This window comes from Ciconia boyciana, chromosome 18, assembly GCF_034638445.1.
Source record: "Ciconia boyciana chromosome 18, ASM3463844v1, whole genome shotgun sequence".
NCBI lineage: Eukaryota > Metazoa > Chordata > Aves > Ciconiiformes > Ciconiidae > Ciconia > Ciconia boyciana.
Window position 1 is genome coordinate 13,018 of NC_132951.1, and position 21,040 is coordinate 34,057.

General features: G+C 39.0%; 1 protein-coding gene across 1 annotated transcript in view; it reads left to right on the forward strand.

Moving 5' to 3' along the window:
- Nucleotides 1–21,040, forward strand: part of GARNL3 (GTPase activating Rap/RanGAP domain like 3) — a 47,513-nt gene that overhangs the window by 11,864 nt on the left and 14,609 nt on the right. Inside the window, exons 12-21 of the mRNA XM_072883464.1 lie at nucleotides 2,306–2,351; nucleotides 6,604–6,710; nucleotides 7,554–7,669; nucleotides 8,473–8,577; nucleotides 11,064–11,138; nucleotides 12,094–12,205; nucleotides 12,930–13,028; nucleotides 19,550–19,666; nucleotides 20,367–20,539; nucleotides 20,839–20,997. Of these exons, the coding sequence (XP_072739565.1) occupies nucleotides 2,306–2,351; nucleotides 6,604–6,710; nucleotides 7,554–7,669; nucleotides 8,473–8,577; nucleotides 11,064–11,138; nucleotides 12,094–12,205; nucleotides 12,930–13,028; nucleotides 19,550–19,666; nucleotides 20,367–20,539; nucleotides 20,839–20,997 (1,109 nt within the window). The remainder of the gene's footprint in view (nucleotides 1–2,305; nucleotides 2,352–6,603; nucleotides 6,711–7,553; nucleotides 7,670–8,472; nucleotides 8,578–11,063; nucleotides 11,139–12,093; nucleotides 12,206–12,929; nucleotides 13,029–19,549; nucleotides 19,667–20,366; nucleotides 20,540–20,838; nucleotides 20,998–21,040) is intronic.

The window sequence follows — 21,040 nt, forward strand, 5'->3', positions numbered from 1 at the left end:
TTTAGAAAGACAGTTGCATTCTTGTATTCTTTACTTTCAACTGCTTGACTAGGAGTCTCTAAGTCTGCCTCATAAAACAATTTTTTATGTTGAACCACTTAGAAAATAAGATCAAAGCAAGAATGTGGTTTTTAAATCGTGTTTTTATTGAAGGCATTTATTTGGATCACTTCACAAATTAAATTTCATACGTTTTCATAAAATATAAATTCATAAAAATATTTGTTAGCGATGTGAATTCATTTGGCATTAACTACTGAATATTGCCTTTTAATGTTTAAATGCTGTTTATTTTAGGTATTTATGTATTTTAGATCAGTGTTTCTAAAGTCATTCAGACCATAAACCAGATATTCTCCAGATTTTTGGCAGCCTGTGTCTTTAAAACTTTTGGTTGAAAACACTGTGAAGACGACATGATTCCAAAAACCAGCTGCCAATTGCTTGGGATTATCATGGGGTCACACTAGTGGTCCATAGATCCTAGTCTGGCATCTCTTAGGCTGGGTGGAATGGAATGAAGAAAAATGGATGGAAAGAAGAAAACTCTTATTTCTATCCATGTGCTATTGCTGAGATTTTAAAAATGATCACAAAGCTTGCGACTTCTAAACCTGGTTCTCAGGCTGACTAACTGTTGTTAGAACTTTCTTGCTAGTTTTGTCCATGGCTGGTCTTACTTTTTAGATGTAAGCTCTTAATATTAACCTCTTTTACTCTAAATAGAAGAAGTGACTAGAACAAAAACAATTCCGCAATTAAAAAAAACCCAACTCTTTAGATATCTGAGGAACCTAAATATTGTTAATAAGAAATGTTCACCAACTCAATGTACCTCTTCATCAGAGTGTCAGCATTAGTAAAAAAAGGAATAATTCTTCCCTTATTGCTGTTGGGAGAACTTGTTATGACGTAATTGATACACCCCACTCTTCGATTTTTGACAAACATTTTGAGGTTCAACTGTCCTTGGTGTCATAATGAGTTGGAGGGGCAGTTGTGTCCTAAATCCATAAGGACGTTTTATCATTTAGGTCATTTTAAGTAATCCACAGCTGGTCAATGGAGTCATATCACCTTCCTGATGTTTTCAGTTGACAGTAGCCAGGGATAAAGGTGTCCACAAGAAAACTGGGGGTTGACACTGATCTGTGTCAGATGTGGTAAATCTCAAAGCTCATTGAATCTGTACTAGTGCTTCGTACTCACTTTCTTACATACTATAGCACCCCTTTTTTTGTTACTTCTACAATGGGAAAAATAAGCATACAGATACCCCACTGTGCTGTCCTATACAGCAATGATAGCTGCTGTACAGGCTGGCCATGTGTCATCTGTGGGGTAGGATTGAGTTACCCAAATAAAGGCGTCCAGCACTAATTTAGATGTCCCAACATAATCTGAAACGTCTACACAGGTCTGGCAGATAGGGCTCAGGGCCTACAGGAGATCTGTGCCCCTTTTGGAATAGCAGCTGGAGGCTAGGCCGTATACTCTCAAGCATCTTAAATAGCACTGGATGCTTATGTTAAAATAATTGAATCCCATCATAAGTCTTTTTTATTGTGCAGTCTCAGATAGTGCTGATCACAGCTATTGGCCAAGGTCTCTTCATTCTATCTGGAACAAACCCATACAGCCAATGAAGTTATTCAGACTTACACTTCCTTTGACACTGTTTATAAGGACTGAAAACTTAGAGGCGGTGTTGAGGAAATCTGTCAAAGCAAGAAGCCTCTAACTGATTCCATAAAAATATCTCGCAAGGCAACCATAAGGATTTCTCTGATTTTTTTTTTTTTTTTGTTCCCCCCAGATTTGCCCAGAGTTATGAACCAAGACTGGTAATACATTTTTGTGTACTTGCACTTTAAATCTTCCTCTCTATTTTCTTATAATTCTGTTAGCTAAATTATATAATTGGAATCTTTTCTTCAATGGAAGTTTTGGTATAAGTGAAGTTCAGAATCAGTACTTTTTTATCAACGAAAAGAATTTTTAATCACAGGTCTATCAAACACACACAAAACTATATAGCATGTTTTATGCTTCATATAACGGCAAGAAGTCTGTATTTGTGGTACTAGCTCTATTTTTAAAATTGTTGGTCAAATGCAATAAAGTTTTGTATGAGACCTCCTTTATAAACAGTAAAATGTGTATAGTCTAGAATATTTTATATATTTACATTGATTAATATATTTTACCTTTATTAAATCTGTGATCTGCTGCAGGAAAAAAAAAGTGTATTAAAATACATGTGAGCTTCATTAGTACTGGATGAACTTCCTTAACTGTATGGCAGATATTTTTGCCTTAGTGAGATATAACAAGCAGAATGATAGTTACAGGTAGGTGCTGGTTGTAACAAATAACTTCACACTGAATTTCTGATGGTTTAGAGATAATGGGAAAACATTTTTGTATTGTCCATCTGTCTGTATGCCAGGAAGCCAAATGAACTTACAAAATTGAAGAGCAATACGGACCTGGATGCAGCTGGCTGTAAACTGGCTGTGAATAAGTTGCGTGTTTCTAACCATCAGAAAAATGAAATTCTGGAACAGGCATAAGCTAAGGGGACAAAACAAAACTACTTTTTAGATGAAATGTAACAAAATGATGGAAGATATGCCTGGAACATTCTGACCTGGTGAGGTCAATGACGTAGTGAACTACATGTATGATGAAAGTTAATTAGATGTGATGTTGTGACAGCCATGGACTGTGAATCCTTACAGGTCTGGGTTCGGTTGTAGCTAAGCAACAACCAGTTCATTTTTAGGGATCTTAATAGAGTGCTTGTACAGTTGGACGTCACGTAGTTTAAATCTAGTGGAATTTTGCTGGTAAATAATGTGTTCTTCATCTGTTTTTCAGTTAGCCTTGGGACCCTCACACTTGGGGGCGTATGCTGTCCAAGTCTGAGTCTGTTAGGTCTCACCAGAATCTGAAAAGCAAGCATTTCTGCAGCCTTGTGCCTAGTCTTTAATGAACAAAGTGGCTTTAGGCAAATAGTTAATCCCAGCTATTGTCTTGAGATTAATGGTGACATGCCAGAAATATCTGTCAGTCTTGAAAAAGTGGAGTGGCAGTGAAACGTCATTTTCTGAGCCCATGGGAGGGTTTCACCTTGGGCTTGAACCAAATAAGCAGTAAAGAGAAATGAAAGAGCCACCCTTTAGCTAACAGTGTGTGCTGCAGTTCTCGGTATAGGACGTAGACTTGCCACAGTTATTTCTCCTTAACAAAGTACTAGCAATGTCTGTAGTGATCCCTCTTCTATTGAAAGTATGCTAAGTCATTTACTACTTAGATTAGGTCAAGAAGAAATGGGAGAATTGCGTTCCCTTTTGGACATGTGCCTGAGGAGAGACTTGGTTAGGTTTGAAATCACTGCCAGCTCAGATGCTGAAGTCTCATGGCTAAAGAATTTATATTAGGAAACCAAAATGTTTGGTCTATCCAACACTAGAAAGGAAATTTCAGGGCATGAAACTGAAATTATGCCTCAAAATTTTAAACTGTTTTCAAATCATTCTACCCCACTTTTGCAGGATGAAGCTGAAGGTTGACAGCATTGGGTCTGCTCCTTTGAGGTGAACTACTAGTTAGCTTGCAGTGGAAAGAAAGAAACTGAACTTGGAAATGGCTTCCAGGAATACAGGGTCCTTAGGTAGATTAGTTTTGCTTCCTCCTTCCTTGACAGTTCCATAACTCTGAGGACTCAGGCAGATTTTGAAAGAGACCAGCAATATCCCTAGAACTGACCACCTGGCACTAGTGCTTTTTTATTTGAACAACTCATATCACTTTGACAGCTGAAAAATATAGTACAAGTATAGAAAGCATTTTTTTACCCTCTCCGTCAATGCACAATACAGACCACTGATACCAGCCATGGTCCGTGGTTTCAGAAGCTGCTGCTCACATCCAATCACATGGTTCCAACCATTCCAACGTGTGTAAATTCTGGCTTGCTTTGGAAGTTTTTTATACTTCATAGGCTGAGCAATCTTCATGGTCATCTAAGAATCTGTTCTTCTTGCTGAAATATAGGTTACTGGAACTTTTTGTATCTCAAAGATACAGGATTGACTAAGCTTTCTTGCCTACCTCCAAAACTTGATTGTTAGCAGTAAGAGTTTGGTGCTTTTTGTGCGACTGCAACTCTACCTACTCCTTTATTAATGTTACTTCAAATCATCTGCAGTGCAAACATGGAAATGCACAAGAATGTGAAGGCGAGAAGAAAATGGATTAGTATTAACTAGATTTCTTCAGGAGGGCTTGCTGATAAATATGTGTGCTTTCTCCTATCTTACCTTTTTCTTTGAGTCCCTTAATACTTGGGTGTCTTTATTTTGGAGCATGCTGGAGGAGAATGTTCACACCATCCTTGTTGCTGTTGATGTGGAGCATGAGATGAGACAAAGCATGTATATGCCAAACAGGTGCAGGAGTTGAAAGTCTACAAACTTGGGTGCTTGAGGTGCATGTATGTCCACAGGGGGGATATATATATGGACAAGTACATCTCAAAAGAATTTTTCACTAGAAGTAACTTTCTATATAGCTAAGAAACTTAAATCTTGATTCAATAAGATGAGAGAAATCTATATTACTGTGTTTCTCCAGCATGCCATTAAATCTAGCTCCAGAGAAGAATCCAACAGCATGATACTTCAGTTTGCATATGTGGGGGTTTTTTTTCCCCTTCCTATTTATAGCTAAGGTTTGTTTTGGAAAATGTCTGTTGTGCAGTTAAAAAATGAGTAGTTTTATTTTGCTCTAAGATTTTGTGAGCACCTTCTTGCATTTTTTTTCAATTGATTGTCCTCATAGATTCTGCTTTTCAGCATTCACAAGTTTGTGAGAAGCACAAAACATGTTCATGATTCCAATGTGCAGGGAAAGCTCAGTTACTTCTTTCCTTCTTTTCTTCTTGTTTTGGGACAGAAACATGGGCATACATCCCTCATTAGCCTTTAAGAAGTGAATGTTTTCCTAATCATAAGCTAATAGTCAATAGATGGGCTAGCCGTGGTAAATGCTTTTAAATTGCTATTTATTTGGGAAAAAAATGAGTAGCAGTAAATAAGATAAATTTGTGTCTCTCGCTCTGAATAACTGACTGCTTTTACTAGATCAGTCCATCTTATTATGTAGCTGCTTCGTTCTGCCAGTCTTAACACATCTTCACACAGTGCATACCATGGAGTATTTTTACGCTATATGACAGGCTTAATTGATGTATATTTCAGCTTGGCCTAATTACGTTTCTTTCTGTCCCTTCACCTTAGGCCTGCATGGGACTCTTGTTCCTTCTGTTATTTTCTTGTGAAGGTGGTCTTCCAAGTGGCCAAAACTTCAGTCAGAAGAAACAGGGGATACTATAGGCTTTTGAGACTAATTTTCCTTGTTTCATATGCAATGCCACTGTGAGGTCTGACACTGGATTTCTGCTTAGAATGACTTTATCTTTTATGTCACTCAAGAAGTCTGTTGTTTCGGTTGGGTTTGTTGTGGTTTTCCCCGTCTTAACTCATTCTGCTCTGGTGGCCAGGAACATTTCACACCCTGTGTAGTGATAAATGATTATTTTTTTACCTGTATTGAATAAGATACGTAGGACATCTCTGAAATTGTGTCTCAAATCTGTGAAACTGGTATTAGAATGATCAGTATTCACGCAAATGTAATACTGCATTTCAGATTGTATGTGCAGTTTCTAAGCTTTCATGAAAAAAGACTGGATGAATCCATTAGAATCCAGTTGACTCAATACCAGTCAATCACTGCTGGTTTTCTGAGCAAGCAGATTCTGACTGGTTTGTATAACAGTAGAGATGGGTTAAATCTAGAATTTCACCACTTAACTTGCTGCGACCCGTGTCAGCTCCACATGCTGCTTGGAAGATCTTTGTCTGACTGCTATCTTACAGTGAAGAAAATTTGAAATACCAGACTGTCATTTGAAATACCAAGGAACAATTACTTGCCTTAAAGAAGCTATGGCTTGCTGAGCATGTTACATGCACAGTTTTGGTACCTGCCCTTCATTCTTGCTATGCCAGATTCCTTATGGATCAAAAGAACTCAGCAGGTCCAGCTGTCATGGAAGTCTTTCTCACTCTCTCTTCCTCAGTGAAAATGAATTTGCTATTCCCAAGATACAGATTCAGCTGTAGTAAGCCATTGTTATTCAGAAAGAATCAAATATTTCATGCGTGTGGTGAAGGCATGGGTAAGGTGGAAATCTATAAGGAGAACATATTCTGTAGGCGAAGCACTGTTCTTTTACAGCTTTTTTGAAAAGGACTAGATTTTCCTAGTGCCACTAAAAGCATTGTTCTATGAATAGTACTGCAAAGTTCTGTTGTAATTGTTAGTGTCCAAGTGTTAACTTGTGTAAAGGAAGCAGAATTTTGCTGTAGTGAATAATTCCAAGTGAATGTTTTCTGTTAGACCCGTGGTAATTCTTACCTAAGACATAACCAGATAACAGTTTCCAGTTCTTTTTTCTGTTTTGAATAGTGTCTATAAAAATGGTGGGTTTTGAATGTGACTTTCAATATAGATAAAGATTTGTTCTTTCAATAGGCTGAAAATATTTTCAGAAGAAAGTGTTCCTCTCTTTGGGCCTCCCCTTCCATCCCCACCTGTGTTTACAAATCACCAAGAATTCAGGGATTTTGTGTTAGTGAAATGTAAGTCAGTTTTTCTTTTGCTAGAAAAACTTTTTTAATAAGTGCTTTAATAAATTGAAATTAATGATGCTTAAAATGTAAACACATTTTCTTGTGTATGCTGCTGTTCTGTATAGAACTTTTTGTCAAATCTGTAGCATAGGTGGGATGTCAGCTCCATCAAACTGTTCCAGTCAGATTAACAAAAAACTGAATTTCTATGCAATTATGCTTCTCAGGCTACTAAATACAAACTGACTTTTACATTTGCAGAATGTGCAGCCATATTTAGTTTTGCATTTTCTTAAAGGACTTGGAGATCTGAAACAATTTATAATGCTGTTCAATATTTAGTAGTAGAAGGTATTAGGTATGAAAACCTGAAAATACAAGCTTTTCTGAATGCATGCTGCATAGGTGCCTTTCAGCACCTTTAAGAACTTTTTAATTCTGTAGTGGTTCAGTTCCAGTTTTCATTGACCCTTACTTGCCCTTCTAAATCAGCGAGAAAAAAATCTTTGAGAACTGATCGTGATGATTACAATTAGATACTTACCTGACAGGAACCTGACTAATAACTCATTTCACATATTTAAGTTGGTTTAGTACTTAAATTGATTAGCAGTATGTCTTTAATTTTTTTATTAGTTAGGAGGTTATTGGGATGCCTTGTAGAATTCTCTATTACTAATTTTTCTCTTTTAAGCTTAAGGGATCATTATTCACTAAAAAACATGCAAAAAGGAGGCAACTCTAAATGACTAAGGGGAGAACGCAGGTATTTTTGTACAGAGGCAAACTAGAGTCAGTGGAAGTTGTCGAAGTTCATTTAGGTAATGTATCTTCTTTTCCATAATATTTTAGTAATAAATGGGGAAAAAGCCACCTTGGAAACTCCAACATTTTCTCAGAAACGTCAGCGCACTCTAGACATGCTGATACGCTCTTTATACCAAGACCTGATGCCTGATCTACACAAGGTAAATGTAAGTCAGAAGTCTCTCCATCCCTCACATGTACTCTCCCGTTCTCACTAGTAGGTTGAATGTTCTGTTGCTTTAAAAGACTGTAGTCCTAATAAGCACTGAATTGTATACACTAGGCTAAATACCAGTTGTCATATAACTTGTTTTACAGTTATATGAAAGTTGACAGACAGTCCTTTCAGGATAGGACTCTTCATGCATTTGTTTAAACCAGGTGTGAGGAGAAGCATAACAATGTCATACTTTGATAAGCTTACCTGCAGCAAGGGAATAGGAAATTTAGGCTCTGCAAATGCAGGCATTAGTCTCGTCAACATAAAAACTGCACTTACTCATTCCATTATGTGTAAATTTGGATCATTTTTACCCTTGGGTAACAATGAGATAACTTCATTTGAGATGATGAAGACTTATTCTTAAGGTGATTCTTAACTAACTAAAAAGAAGTTCAATACTTCTAAAATTAGCAAGGTGCTATTTTTTTTCCTACTGTTTATTTCTCTTAGCTAAATAGATCTGCTTCAACTTTTTTGTCCGTTATATTCATGTCTGCGGTCTTTGTTATGGTTGTATAGAACATGACAGTGATAAACTATGACAAGTGGGAAAGTAAAGCACTCAAGGATTGGAAGAGTTGCAATTTCTGTTCTCTGAGAAGCTATACAGTTAGATTCATCACTACAGGAAAATATAAAAAAAAAAGACAATGTTTAAATTATATCACATTAAGTTAACTCAGATGAAAATATTATGAAAACTTTTGGTACAGTTTAAAAAATAAATGTTTTCTGTTTTAGAACATGCTCAATAGAAGGTCCTTCAGTGATGTGTTACCAGAGTCCCCAAAATCAACACGGAAAAGAGAGGAAGCTCGGCAAGCAGAGTTTGTCCGACTCGGTCAGGTAGGATCAATTTAGGAGGTATGCGCCTACGTTTACCAAGACTGCATCACCCCTTTTGTTAGAATTTGATTAGCTTGCAGAGTTATGTCAGGACTTAAGGCAGTTCTCTGTGGTCAGAAATAGTTTTGTAGTATTGCATTAGTTTCAGCTACGTTAAGGTAGAATATGAACAGAAGTATTTATCTGCCACACCTGAAGTACACAACACAATTACAAATATTTATAGAATACATAAGCTAAAGGAAGGTTGGAAAAATCACATCTTAGGAGCAAACCTAAAAAGTCTTTCCCTGCTTTGTGCAGCAGATGCTTTCTGCCTCCAAGCAGAAGAGTGCTCTGTTTTTTTCTGTGCTTTGGAGAAACATAATCTTTCGTGGATTTCCTCTATATGTTTTATTAAGATTGAATTTCTTAGAAATTATTTACCCTACTTTAGCCAGGAAGAAGTTTCGACAGTCTTTCTGCTAAATCAGAGGTTGCCACACATCTTTGAACATACCAGATGCTGACTCAGATCTTCTATGACATTTTGATTCAGTGAGGAGTAAAACTTCCCAATGATTTAGACAGTTGATCTGACATTACATTGCAGCAGAAAAAAAAGACAGTGTTTATGCTCACCAGTTCCCCTGTCCCTTCCTGTTTGTCTCTTCTTGATCCTGGACTGGTGACATGGTTCTGCTGCTTATCTTAAGAATACCTCTTTTCTGAGCTGATCTAACTCAGCAGGAGTTAACAGAGCAGGAAACCAAAACAAAAAAAAATGAAACAAACAAAAAAAACCACACCACCAACAAAACCCAGGCCTCCTCCCTTCCCTCCCATTTTTCTATCTGAGTTAGTAAGCTAAAGAGTAGAAGAGTCTGAGAAGTTCCAGATCCAGTTAAAGGTAGAGAATGGTGCGAAGTGGTTGAGAGCTGGGTGTAAAAGAATCTCGGGGCTGCTGAAGCTTGCATTGGAAGGCCGCAAAGTCTACTTCTCTGTGCTTTGCCTACCCTTTCCCCAACCACCGTGAAATAGCTAGTCACTCTAGGCAGGTGTAAAAAAAAAAAAGTGAATATGTTTGTAATATTCAGACAGAAGTAACCAATGATTTATTCCCCAAGTTTACTAACTACTTTACAGAAGTTAAAGAAAAACATGGTTACTGAAAGTTTGATATAGCTTGTCAAACCTGTAAGCTTGATCCCCTCCACCTCCCCCAAGTTAAACGCTGATAAGATACTCAAGTAACAAATCTAGTTGGGACCCATTTCTTAAACAAGACTTCCATCCCTGGCCTGGCCTTCATCAAAGGGAAACCTAATGTATGGGTTAAAAATTCATAGATACCTGTTTGTTTGTGTTTTTCTTGGAGGTTCTTCTCACATTTAAATCTTTCCTTCCCTAAAAGAACTCTCCTCTAAGTTACAAGCTGGAGGCTTGCAGACATTGAAGACATTTCACAACATGCCTTCCAGTAGCTCTTAAAAATTCTTGCCAAACTCTGTGAATGTGTCTGTCCCGTAGTTATCGTCAGCTGAGTTTTTAGATGGTAAACAAAACTCACTGATGACTGGCTCAGCAGTATATTTAAATCATTTATTTATTGTCAAGGTGATCTCTGCTGACTGGTGGGATGAAATTAAAATGTTAATGCAATGAAGTATTTCGTGCATCTCTGTAAGCTGACAGCCATGCTTTAATGCAAATGTGCAAATGGTGCATGCAGCTGATTACTGCCACTTCACAGAGACCATGCATGATGGTAGGCAAACTTTAGGGCAGTAAAATTGATTTAGGTAATTTCTAAACTTCGCGTTAAAGAATGCTGTGACAATGCCACGTGTCATCACTTTATAGGAACACCACTGTAAAGGTTAGCAATGAAGGTATATAGGATACTTTAAAGAGACTTATTGTGTATCTCACTGAAGCTATGTTTATACCGTATTTCTCTACAGTTCTTAGCCCTTTCAGAATTGCCTCGCTTCTAGTTGAAGAATTTGTGATACTGTGACCGTGTGTCCTTGGCACCCCTGGCAATGTATATATATAGTTTGACTTAGTGGTTTGTTACGAAGTTTTGCAAGTGAAAGGCCAGCTTTTATAGATGATAAAAGGATCCTCTATCCAGCTAGCTTATAGAATGAATTGTGTAGCTGACTAGCTTGTATGCTTTGAGGTGGAGGCTTTTCTCTGTTATTACGTTTGACACTTCTTTTCTGATTTTGAATTTCCATTTTAAAAACAAACAAACAAAAAAATCCCCGAAAAAACCCAACCAACATATGTTTTGGCTGAGAAGATACCTAGCAGCCCTGTAGTGATTCGTGCAGACTTTGTTCAGGATATACAGAATTCCTCTTCTTTCCTAATTACTTAAAATGTGATAGAAATTCCAAACTGGAGTTACTTTGTAGTTCTAAATTGTGCTTTCTTTATAGTCTTTAGCTTGGGTATTGCTGACAAAAACTCAATTTAAATAAAACATCTGTTTGTATTAGGCATTGAAATTGAAAACCACTGTGAAAGGGGATGCCACAGCTAACTTGGCAACCACAAGCTTTTGTAAAAAGGAGGTGAGTGAACCCATCTGTCTGAGGAGAGTTATGAAAAAATTAAATGCTATTGAGTATGGCATTGCGTATCAGTTCTGCATACTGTTTATTTACTTTTATAATTAGATGCTGTAGCAGCAAAGATGAAATGTATAGTGTCAAAGTGATTCTGCAGCCAATATCAAATTGTTAAAGGATGAGCCTGGAGGCAGAAGCACTTCTCAAGTTAAAGCAAGTGTGGATATTTTTATATCTGAGAATACTTGATGAAAATGCCATTTTCCATATGCAATCATCTTTTATTTTAACTTCTGCATCGAGTTTAAAACAAAATTCCCTTGTGTTTTTATTTCCTGTAGTACCAGATTTTGTTCAAGGGCATTAGGGAGTGAAAGATGCAAACCACACTCTTCTGCATGCATCTTATATACAGAAGCTTCAGAAGTGCTTCTCGAATTTCAGAGACTTCAGCTAGTATTTAAATTGGGGGAGGAGGGGCAGGCTCTGGGAGGTAAGTACCAGAGAACACATGACGGAAGAACAATTTGGCAGAAAGGCAGTTTTAACTGTACCATGTGCTAGTGACTAAACATCACAAACTGAGCCATAAAATGTAAGCAAATTGCATATGCATAGTGATACATACGTTTCAAGTCTATAGGGTTTTTTTAAATAAAATACATGTTGAGTATTTCCAGCGTTGCACTGAGTATCAACTGCATGTGTTTTAATTCCAGTGTTTCAGGAATGTGTCTTACACTTATTAGTCTCCAAACCCAATTAATACAGAGGGTATTTCCTCTGCAAGAAAATTAACTAAATTTTGATACTTAAAATTAAAAAAATATACTGTTTGGAAATGTATCCTGCCAAAAGCACTTGCATGTTATTACTTGCCATTGTCCATCCCATTCTGCGTCTGTATGATCTGTTTTTCTTGGTGTACTTAATATGTATCCCTTATGTTACTTCATAGCCTTGGGAATCTCAATCTTTCTGCAGTAATTTTCCTCATGAGGTTGTCTGTGCAGATTCTTGGGGCCAGTCCTTGCTGGTTTCTACAGATGCTGGCATCTTGTTAGTAGACGGTTAGTAAATGATCCAGTGGTTTTGTGTCAATGTTTACGTATCTGACCATTTTCTTGAAAAAATACGTTAATAAGCTCTGTTCAGGTGTCGGTAGGTCTTCACCTACAGGGATAGCTACCAATCCAAGTGAATTTATTACATTTATGGAACCTAATTGTAAAAATTCTCTCTGCATGAGAATCAAGCCATATTGGGGAGCCAATGTTAATGCAGATTTCTGCATGTTTTGTATTTCAGATGTTGTTTTCTTGACCATATGAAAAGACTTATGAAGTCACATCCAAGCTCAAGGAGTGTTTAAATGGCTTGTCTGGATTTCTTAGCCCTTGATGATAGTGTGCATGAAGCCAGAGGCTTATGTGACAAGGAAAGCCTGCTTCTTCCATAGCAACAATATTGTTAGTTTGACCCCTTATCTTCTGTGTGCCACATAAGGCCAGTGAGACTGAGGGAATGAAGTTAGTTCTCAGTGATAATTCTCAAACTTTCCAAAGGAAGGTCCCTTTTAGGCTTCAGTTGCGTAATCTGATCCATGGCAATGATAAAACTCTCCCGTGAGCAAGTATTGACTATGATGCTGTGGTATATGCAGCAGCTTTGTGCAGGTTTTTTCGTTTTCGTAAGAAAAAAACAAGGCTTTTATTACAAGAAAGAAATAGGTCAAAACCAGTGACTAGCAAATTTTAGCAGGATTTTGAATAAATTCATGTGTTTCTTTTTTAGACGGTCAACCATCAGTGCAAGTATTTGATAAAACTCTCCAAATAAAGCAGATGCATGTGTTGGAAACTCTGGATCTTTTGATTGCCCGAACAGACAAAGGTAGGAGAGGTCCCTGTTCTTTGATTCTCATATGAATGTGGCTGGTGCTGGGTATGTATGTCTCATGAGGTAGTCGTGTTTATCAGTGTATCAGTGGCAAGTATATTAGATACGTCATTTAGAATAAGGGAGCACATACAGCAACTGCAGTTATTTTCTAGAAAGCTGGGCGGGGGGGAAATCCCTAAATGCTCATTCATGCTTCCTTCAAGGCAAGCCTGAAACTGGTCACGTGGTCTTTCTTCAACCACTATAGGAACTTGACACTCTTTGGAAATCTCCTTGACTGAATTTATGACTATGTTTATTCAGTTGCACAAAAATGTGGGGGAAATTACTTACGCTGTCACTGTTTTACCAAATGTGTTCTATTGGTATTTATTCTGTTAACTGTCACCACATCCTAATGCTATATAGAATGTATTTTCTTGAAGGTTCTGGTATAAAATAACTTAAATGTTGTTTGGACTGACAATGTTTCCTTTTTAGCCTCATTTGGAAGCATTAAATGTGCATAAAATGTGCACTTCTTCAATGAGGTACTTTTTATCCAGTAGTCTGTGATTTGAATTTCACAAAGTGAACATACACAAAGCAAGAACAGGATCTTTATGTGTAACACAAAGAAAAGAATTATAAATATGATTGTTTTACTATTTTTTACCACATTATGTCTGTTTGCTCAGTATTGACTGAAGTTACATTTACCCAAACTTAGGGTAAAAAAAACATGGTTCCTTTTGTATCATTGGGAGTCGCCCAATTTGGCTGCACCTGATGAAACTCACCCTGGGACCTTACAGAACTGGCTCAAACTATCTGAGAGACATTTGCAGTTCTCTTTCAAGACACCTGGAGGGTGGGTGACGTTTCTGAAGATCTGAAAAGCGAGGTCATATCTGAAGCTTAATTTGTGAAGCTTCTAGAAAAGATGATTACATTTAATTGTCAAAACATTGTACTATTTGGTTAAGCCTGAAGAGAGAGATGTAAGCAGACGTTTTGAGGTAACAGAACAAGGTATTACTGTCACCAATTCATGACACTTCAAACATAGTCTGATAAAGTCTTATTCATGTAAAAAATTGCAGACATTTTTAACTCTTGATATGGACGCTTTCTGAAGCATTTAGGGGAAAGTTCTTTCATACTCGCTAGAATTCTGGCCTCCTATTTTGTATTTGCATACCATATTGAAATTAAGATCTGGGATGGAAGAAAAATCATACTTGCCTTTCATTTTCAGATTACACCTCAGCAGGAAAAATGAGAAAAATAATTAGTTAGATGAGCAACAGCATGCTCATACTGGGCTCATAAACTGGGTTCAAAGGCTTTGTGGGCTTTTAGGGTAAAATGTTATATGCTACAGGGTTAACCTTTTAAGCTTAACTATCAGCAAGAGCTTATTCAGGTCAATATTCCAAGAGAAGGTGTTGAAGAAGGCACTAATACAGCAGGTATCAATGACAGCAGCACAAATTGCTTTGGTAGCAATGGCCTCTGTTCTAATGCAGACACAGTTAAATCTAACACTACAGTGGGGTTGTTCGGGACATCTGCTGGTTATATTTGTCCTAGTAATGAGAGGCAGAGCACAGAAATGGATCTGTTTTGTCCTCCAAACACTTATTTTTTTGTTCCAGCGTCATTTTGTGAAATGCCTAGACACGAGGGTGAGGGGGGATGAGGAAGAGCTGCTTCGCTTGGAAGAATCAAGTCCGTAGGAGGTGAAGAAAAACTAAAAAAGCTTGGATGATAGTCACTTTTATAGGCAGCCACAGATAAATCTAACACTACAGTGGGGTTGTTTGGAACATCTGCAAAAGAACTAGTATTGTGAAAGAGGAGTGATGCATCCTAGAGGACACACCAGTCAAAGAGCCAGAGCTATTTTAAACAACAGGGAAAGGGGAAGATTTATGTCTGCTGAAAGGCAGGCTTACTGTCAACCTGTGGGGTGCACATCTCAGGGCCTATGGGGATTTAAACCCCAATTCCTTTTTAAAAGCATATCAAACCAATGTCAGTGAAGGCAGTGGTCATTGTTCTGCCTTTATAGTGAAATGCCTGCCTGGGAAAGAAGTTACCATATGTGTTATTCTTTGCTGCACACACATAGGATCTTCACAGAGGTAAATATGGCATGTTTGATGGAAGCGTAAAAGGTCTTCTGAAGTTTGGCATAACCTCCAAAAATAACAGTGCTTAATTTAGGTGGTAATACTTGCTCTCCCCTATGTCTGCCTGTTTGCAACCATTTATTGATTTGAAGAATGCAGACATTCATATTGGCCAGAAAAAGTTCTTGAGTTTTGCTGTGGGTACACAGTTGTAGCGTTTCGGAATTGTCTGCATCACCAAGAATGTTTGTAAAATATCTAGCTGAAATAACTCAGGTACGAAGACTGAACACTACAGTTATCACTGGAGGAGGAACTACTTAATCAGAGGCAGAATCTAGGAGAAAATGGTAATACGTTTAAAATAAACTTTTTTCAGTCTTTAATGGCTGCACTCAAAACCATCTCCGATCTCAGTGCAGGTGATGTAGTCATAAGAATTACAGCTGATTCTAGATCAGGAAAGATGGCCTTCCTTCAGGTTGTGTCAATAGCTGCTTTAGCTTAAAATCAAAGTTGGTAGAAATGGAAGAGCATTTTAAGGTGTTTGGTCATGTGTAGGTTTTTACATATGTGATGGTGTTTGAAAACACTCAGATGCAGTGCCAAGAATTGTGCAGTAGTTGTAAAACAGTGGGTTAACGTGCAAGTCCTTGATTACATTTCTCATTTCATAGCATTAAAATGTTCCATGAATTTGAGAGCCACTCTTGATTCCTTTCCTGAATAAAGATGCCACAAACTTGTTAGGGACTTTAGATTGACAAAATCGATCCATTAGTTGCTAAGCAGCAACTACAGCCATCCAGTTTTGGGCGTGGGATTATAATTTGCACTTTCCAAGAGTTTGCAACAAGCTGTGAGACTTTCTGAGCAGATACCGCATAATCATAAGCAGTTATTGCAAAGGTTGATGACAGGGCTAGTACTCAGTTAACAGAAAACTCTCATGATGCAATGTTCACCGAATATCGTATTTCTAATACTGACTCTGCCTTATGCCTTTTCTGAAGTGAAATCAGAGCCTCCTATATGTTTTTGTGTTGATTTCCCTAGTCCTGTGTGATGCTATCAAAAGTCACTCTTGTTTACTGAGAAAATTTTGGATTACAAGTTGCTACAGAGGCCCACTCAGTTGCCTCTGCAGTTATCTAGCTCAGATTTTTGCCATGTCACTATCAGATGATCATCACTAGCGAGGTCCAAAATTATTGCATCTAGCATGGAAGATGTTGGCTGGTCAAGTGCCATGGGCAAGGGTGGTTTCAGAGAAGTCAAGGAGATTCTCAGATAGAGTGGGAAACACCTTATAGGCAGCCTTACTCATCAAAAGGAGAAAGGCTTTAGAAAAGAGCAGCCTGGTATTATCAGGACTTAAAGCATGGACCAGTTAACTCGCTGTAGATCTACAGTGTAGTTTATCTTTTGGCAACTTGTTTGACATTACAAACATAAGATGTGTGTTTTCTATGCCTTGATGTTTATCTCACTAATAAGATTTATCCGCACCACAGAAAACTATATTTACGATCTTTGCTTGTTTGAGGAATTCACTGGATTCTGATGCCGGATTCTTCAGGTTGTTGTGTTTGGAATAACTGACTGAACACCAAAGGCAGGAGTAAGTCCAAAGAGAGACTGAATTGATGAGAGCAGTAACACTGTCCTTGAACATTTGACTTAGCTCATGTTTTTTGGCCTTCCCTCCAAAAGGGTGTGAATGTTTGTCATGGTTTAACCCCAGCCGGCAACTAAGCCCCACCCAGCCGCTCGCTCACTCCCCCCGGTGGGATGGGGGACAGAATCAGAAGAGTAAAAGTGAGAAAACTCGTGGGCCGAGATAAAGACAGTTTAATAGGGAAATAAAAGCCACACATGCAAGCAAAGCAAACCAAGGAATTCATTCACTACTCCCCATGGGCAGGCAGGTGTTCAGCCATCTCCAGGAAAGCAGGGCTTCATCAAGCATAACAGTGACTTGGGAAGATAAATGCCATCACTCCAAACATCCCCCCCTTCCTTCTTCTTCTCCCGGCTTTATATGTTGAGCATGACGCCATATGGTGTGGAATAGCCGTTTGGTCAGTTGGGGTCAGCTGTCCCAGCTGTGTCCCGTCCGGTCACAAGCGGTGTTCCCCAGGGCTCTGTGTTGGGGCCAGTTCTGTTTAATATCTTTATCAATGATCTGGACGAAGGGAACGAGTGCACCCTCGGTAAGTTTGCAGATGACACCAGGTTGTGTGGGAGTGTTGATCTGCTTGAGGGTAGGAAAGCTCTGCAGAGGGACCTGGACAGGCTGGATCGATGGGCCGGGGCCAATTGTATGGGGTTCAACAAGGCTCAGTGCTGGGTCCTGCACTTGGGCCACAGCAACCCCATGAAACGCTACAGGCTTGGGGAAGAGTGGCTGGAAAGCTGCCCAGCAGAAAAGGACCTGGCAGTGTTGCTTGACAGCCGGCTGCATATGAGCCAGCAGTGTGCCCAGGTGGCCAAGAAAGCCAATGGCATCCTGGCTTGTATCAGGAACAGTGTGGCCAGCAGGACTGGGACAGTGATCGTGCCCCTGTACTCGGCACTGGTGAGGCCGCACCTCGAATGCTGTGTTCAGTGTTGGGCTCCTCACTCCGAGAGACATGGAGGGGCTGGAGCGTGTCCAGAGAAGGGCAACGAAGCTGGGGAAGGGTCTGGAGCACAAGGCTGATGAGGAGCGGCTGAGGGAACTGGGGTTGTTCAGCCTGGAGAAAAGGAGGCTGAGGGGAGACCTTATCGCTCTCTACAACTGCCTGAAAGGAGGTTGTAGAGAGGTGGGGGTCGGTCTCTTCTCCCAGGTCACAAGTGATAGGACGAGAGGAAATGGCCTCAAGTTGCGCCAGGGGAGGTTTAGACTGGATATTAGGAAATTTGACTTCACTGAAAGGGTTATCAAGCTTTGGAACAGGCTGCCCAGGGAAGGGGTTGAGTCGCCATCCCTGGAAGTATTTAAAGGACGTTTGGATGAGGTGCGTAGGGACATGGTATAGCGGTGGTCTTGGTAGTGTTAGGTTTACGGTTGGACTCGATGATCTTAAAGGTCTTTTCCAACCTATACGATTCTGTGATTCTGCCCCAACCCCTTGTGCATCCCCCGCCTACGTGCTGGTGGGATGGGGTGAGGAGCAGAAAAGGCCTTGTTGCTGTGTAAGCACTGCTCAGCAGGAACGAAAACATCCCTGTGTTATCAACACTGGTTTCAGGACAAATCCAAAACATAGCCTCATACTAGCTTCTACGAAGAAAATTAACTGTATCCCAGCCAAAACCAGCACAATGTTGCTTGCCATTCTTCTTCCATGAAGGAGTTCATGGAAGCACAGATTCTTGTGTGCAGACCTTCGTGAAAAGAGAGGGATTGCATATATTTTATTTTCCTTTTGTCAGTGTTGACGGTAAGAATTTGCTCTCTGAGTCGGATTACTCAATGTTTCAAGTTGTGGCAGACTTAAGGAAGCGTTGCATCTTCTCTTCTCTTACACTTGCTGTGGGAAAAGAAGGTCATGCAGGGGCCAGATGTCCTGATTCATGTTGCTGTTCTCTCAGAATTTAAGGCAGCACCCATGATTTTGCTTTTGCCTTTACGGTGGGATCCACACCAACTATATTTTAAGAAAGCATGCTTAATTTTTCCAGCCATACCAGCTAGTCTAGTAAAAGAGTCCACTTTTGCCAGAAAATCTTGCCTTGCTTGCATTTTAAGAAACTTAGTTTCTTAGATAAGAAGCTGCTCTTAAGTTGCTTATTTCCCAATTGCAAGTAGTAGTGCATCATTTATTTATTTGTTTTAAATTTAGGGGTTGTAGATTTCACTCATATCTATCTTCGTGGGAAGCAGATTTAGCCATGGAAGTAGATACTGTATTATTTTTGCAGTTGGAATATGCCTTGAACCTAACTTGCCTACCTTTGAAGAACTGATAAGCAAAACCAGTCTGCATCCTGAAGAGTTTCAAACTCTGTTAAGGATCCAGTTGTCAGCTGCTCAGCTGGATGGTTCCAACTTTTAAAGTTAACCCTTTTACTCTTGCCCTGTAGTTCATATGTATTATTTTCGCTATCTTGCAAAATTTTGTATATTTGCGAAATAGCATACGTTTCACTGTTTTGAAGCTCTTATATAATTATTTGCTGCAGCACCACCTGATGCAAAACTCAGCTACTGAACTGAAGGGGTTGGTTGCTAGAACTGTAAAGCCTAGAGAGCTCATCAGCAGTCTTGTATGATGTTGCGGCTCATCCCCAAAGCACTATGCTTTGTTTGTCTTTGCTCTGTTTGTTAGGTGCTGCTTCTCTTTGGAAGTATTAATTTCAAACTACCACCATCTTTTTTTAACTTCTTGTTTCCCGGCTCTCTTCATCCTTCAGGGAAAGACTCTCGTCTCCTTGTCTTCAGACTCAGTGCAGTCCAAAAAGATATAGAAACAAAGCAAATGATAAGAAGCAAGTACGACTGCAGAGAAAATAAACTGGAGAGAACAAAAGGTGATTTTATTATCCTGTATTAAAAACATCCACTGTGGTAGGATGCCTGTAGTTGCTAGGAGCTTATTAGCTCCCTTGAGGCAGTTGTAGGTGTTCCCCTTTAGTTGTTTCTCTGGACAGTCAATTCAAACTTTGTTAAGCTTATATGCGAAAATAAGTCTGGTATAGTCCAGCATGACATTTTAGAACTTTGTAAAAATACAGTGTTATTTGGCAATCACTGCTGATTAAAAGCTCTAGAGAAAAATAGATACGTTGCTTTCAAGATTAAGTGGTATGAAAAGAATTATGCAGGAATGTGAGACTGAAATAAAGGGCATTTTAAGGTAGAGGAACACTGAGAAATCTCCGTTAAATGGTAGTGCTTAGATTAGTTTGCGTGTTGCCGATTATTTTAGTAGACATGAACGTTTTCTGGTCTTCAGAAGCTAGCTGCTTTGGAAAGCTGGAACCTGCAGAATAGTGAAAATCCATGTATTTAGTCTTTACTTCCAAAAGGAGTAAGGGGAAAAACAGATTTTAAAAGCATCATAGCCTTTTGTCTTTTTCTAGAAGTTAATGTTATCCTATTGGGAGGTTTATAATTCTGTGTTGCTAAGTCATGCATCAGAGCCCCATTGTACTAATCATCATACAAATACAGAACCAAAAAAGCAGACCCTACCCCAAACACTTACAATCTAGAGCATTATTTCCTCAGGCTGCCACTTGTATGCCATTAATACTCACCATGGCAGTGAACTGAGGATTGTTGTGGCTATTCGGAACAAACTACTTCTCGTCACAAAGAAATATAATCCACGCAACAGTTTAACCAGCAGCTCTCTGCTATCGTCATCTGAATCTCCAGTAGAGGAGTTCCAGTACATCCGGGTATGTGTAGTCTCATCACTCATTACCTTAACAGACTGGGCAGCACACAGCTAGTGGGGGGGGAAGACAAAGAGCATGCATTTTTATCTTCCTGAACCTTCAAATAAAAGTGAGAAGCCATATGATGGAGTTCCATCATATATATGCCAAAGAAATCTTTCAGATTTTTTTAATTAAGTTTCTGCTTGTTCTTTATCATGTTTCTGTGCTTAGAGCACATCCCTTTAAATTCATGGAGTACCTGTAGCACCCACAGTAGGAGCTTGAAAAAGAGAATAATTATATTATTTGCATTATAGGAAATATGCCTTTCTGACCCTCCAGTGGTTATGACGCTGGTGGATGGACCTACTGGAGACAGCGACAATATGATCTGTGTAGCGTATCGGCATCAGTTTGATTTAGTTAATGAGAGTACTGGGGAGTCCTATAGATTGCATCATGTCGAAACAAACAAAGTAAGTTTTCATCATTGAAACTATTTTCCTGCAGAACCACACT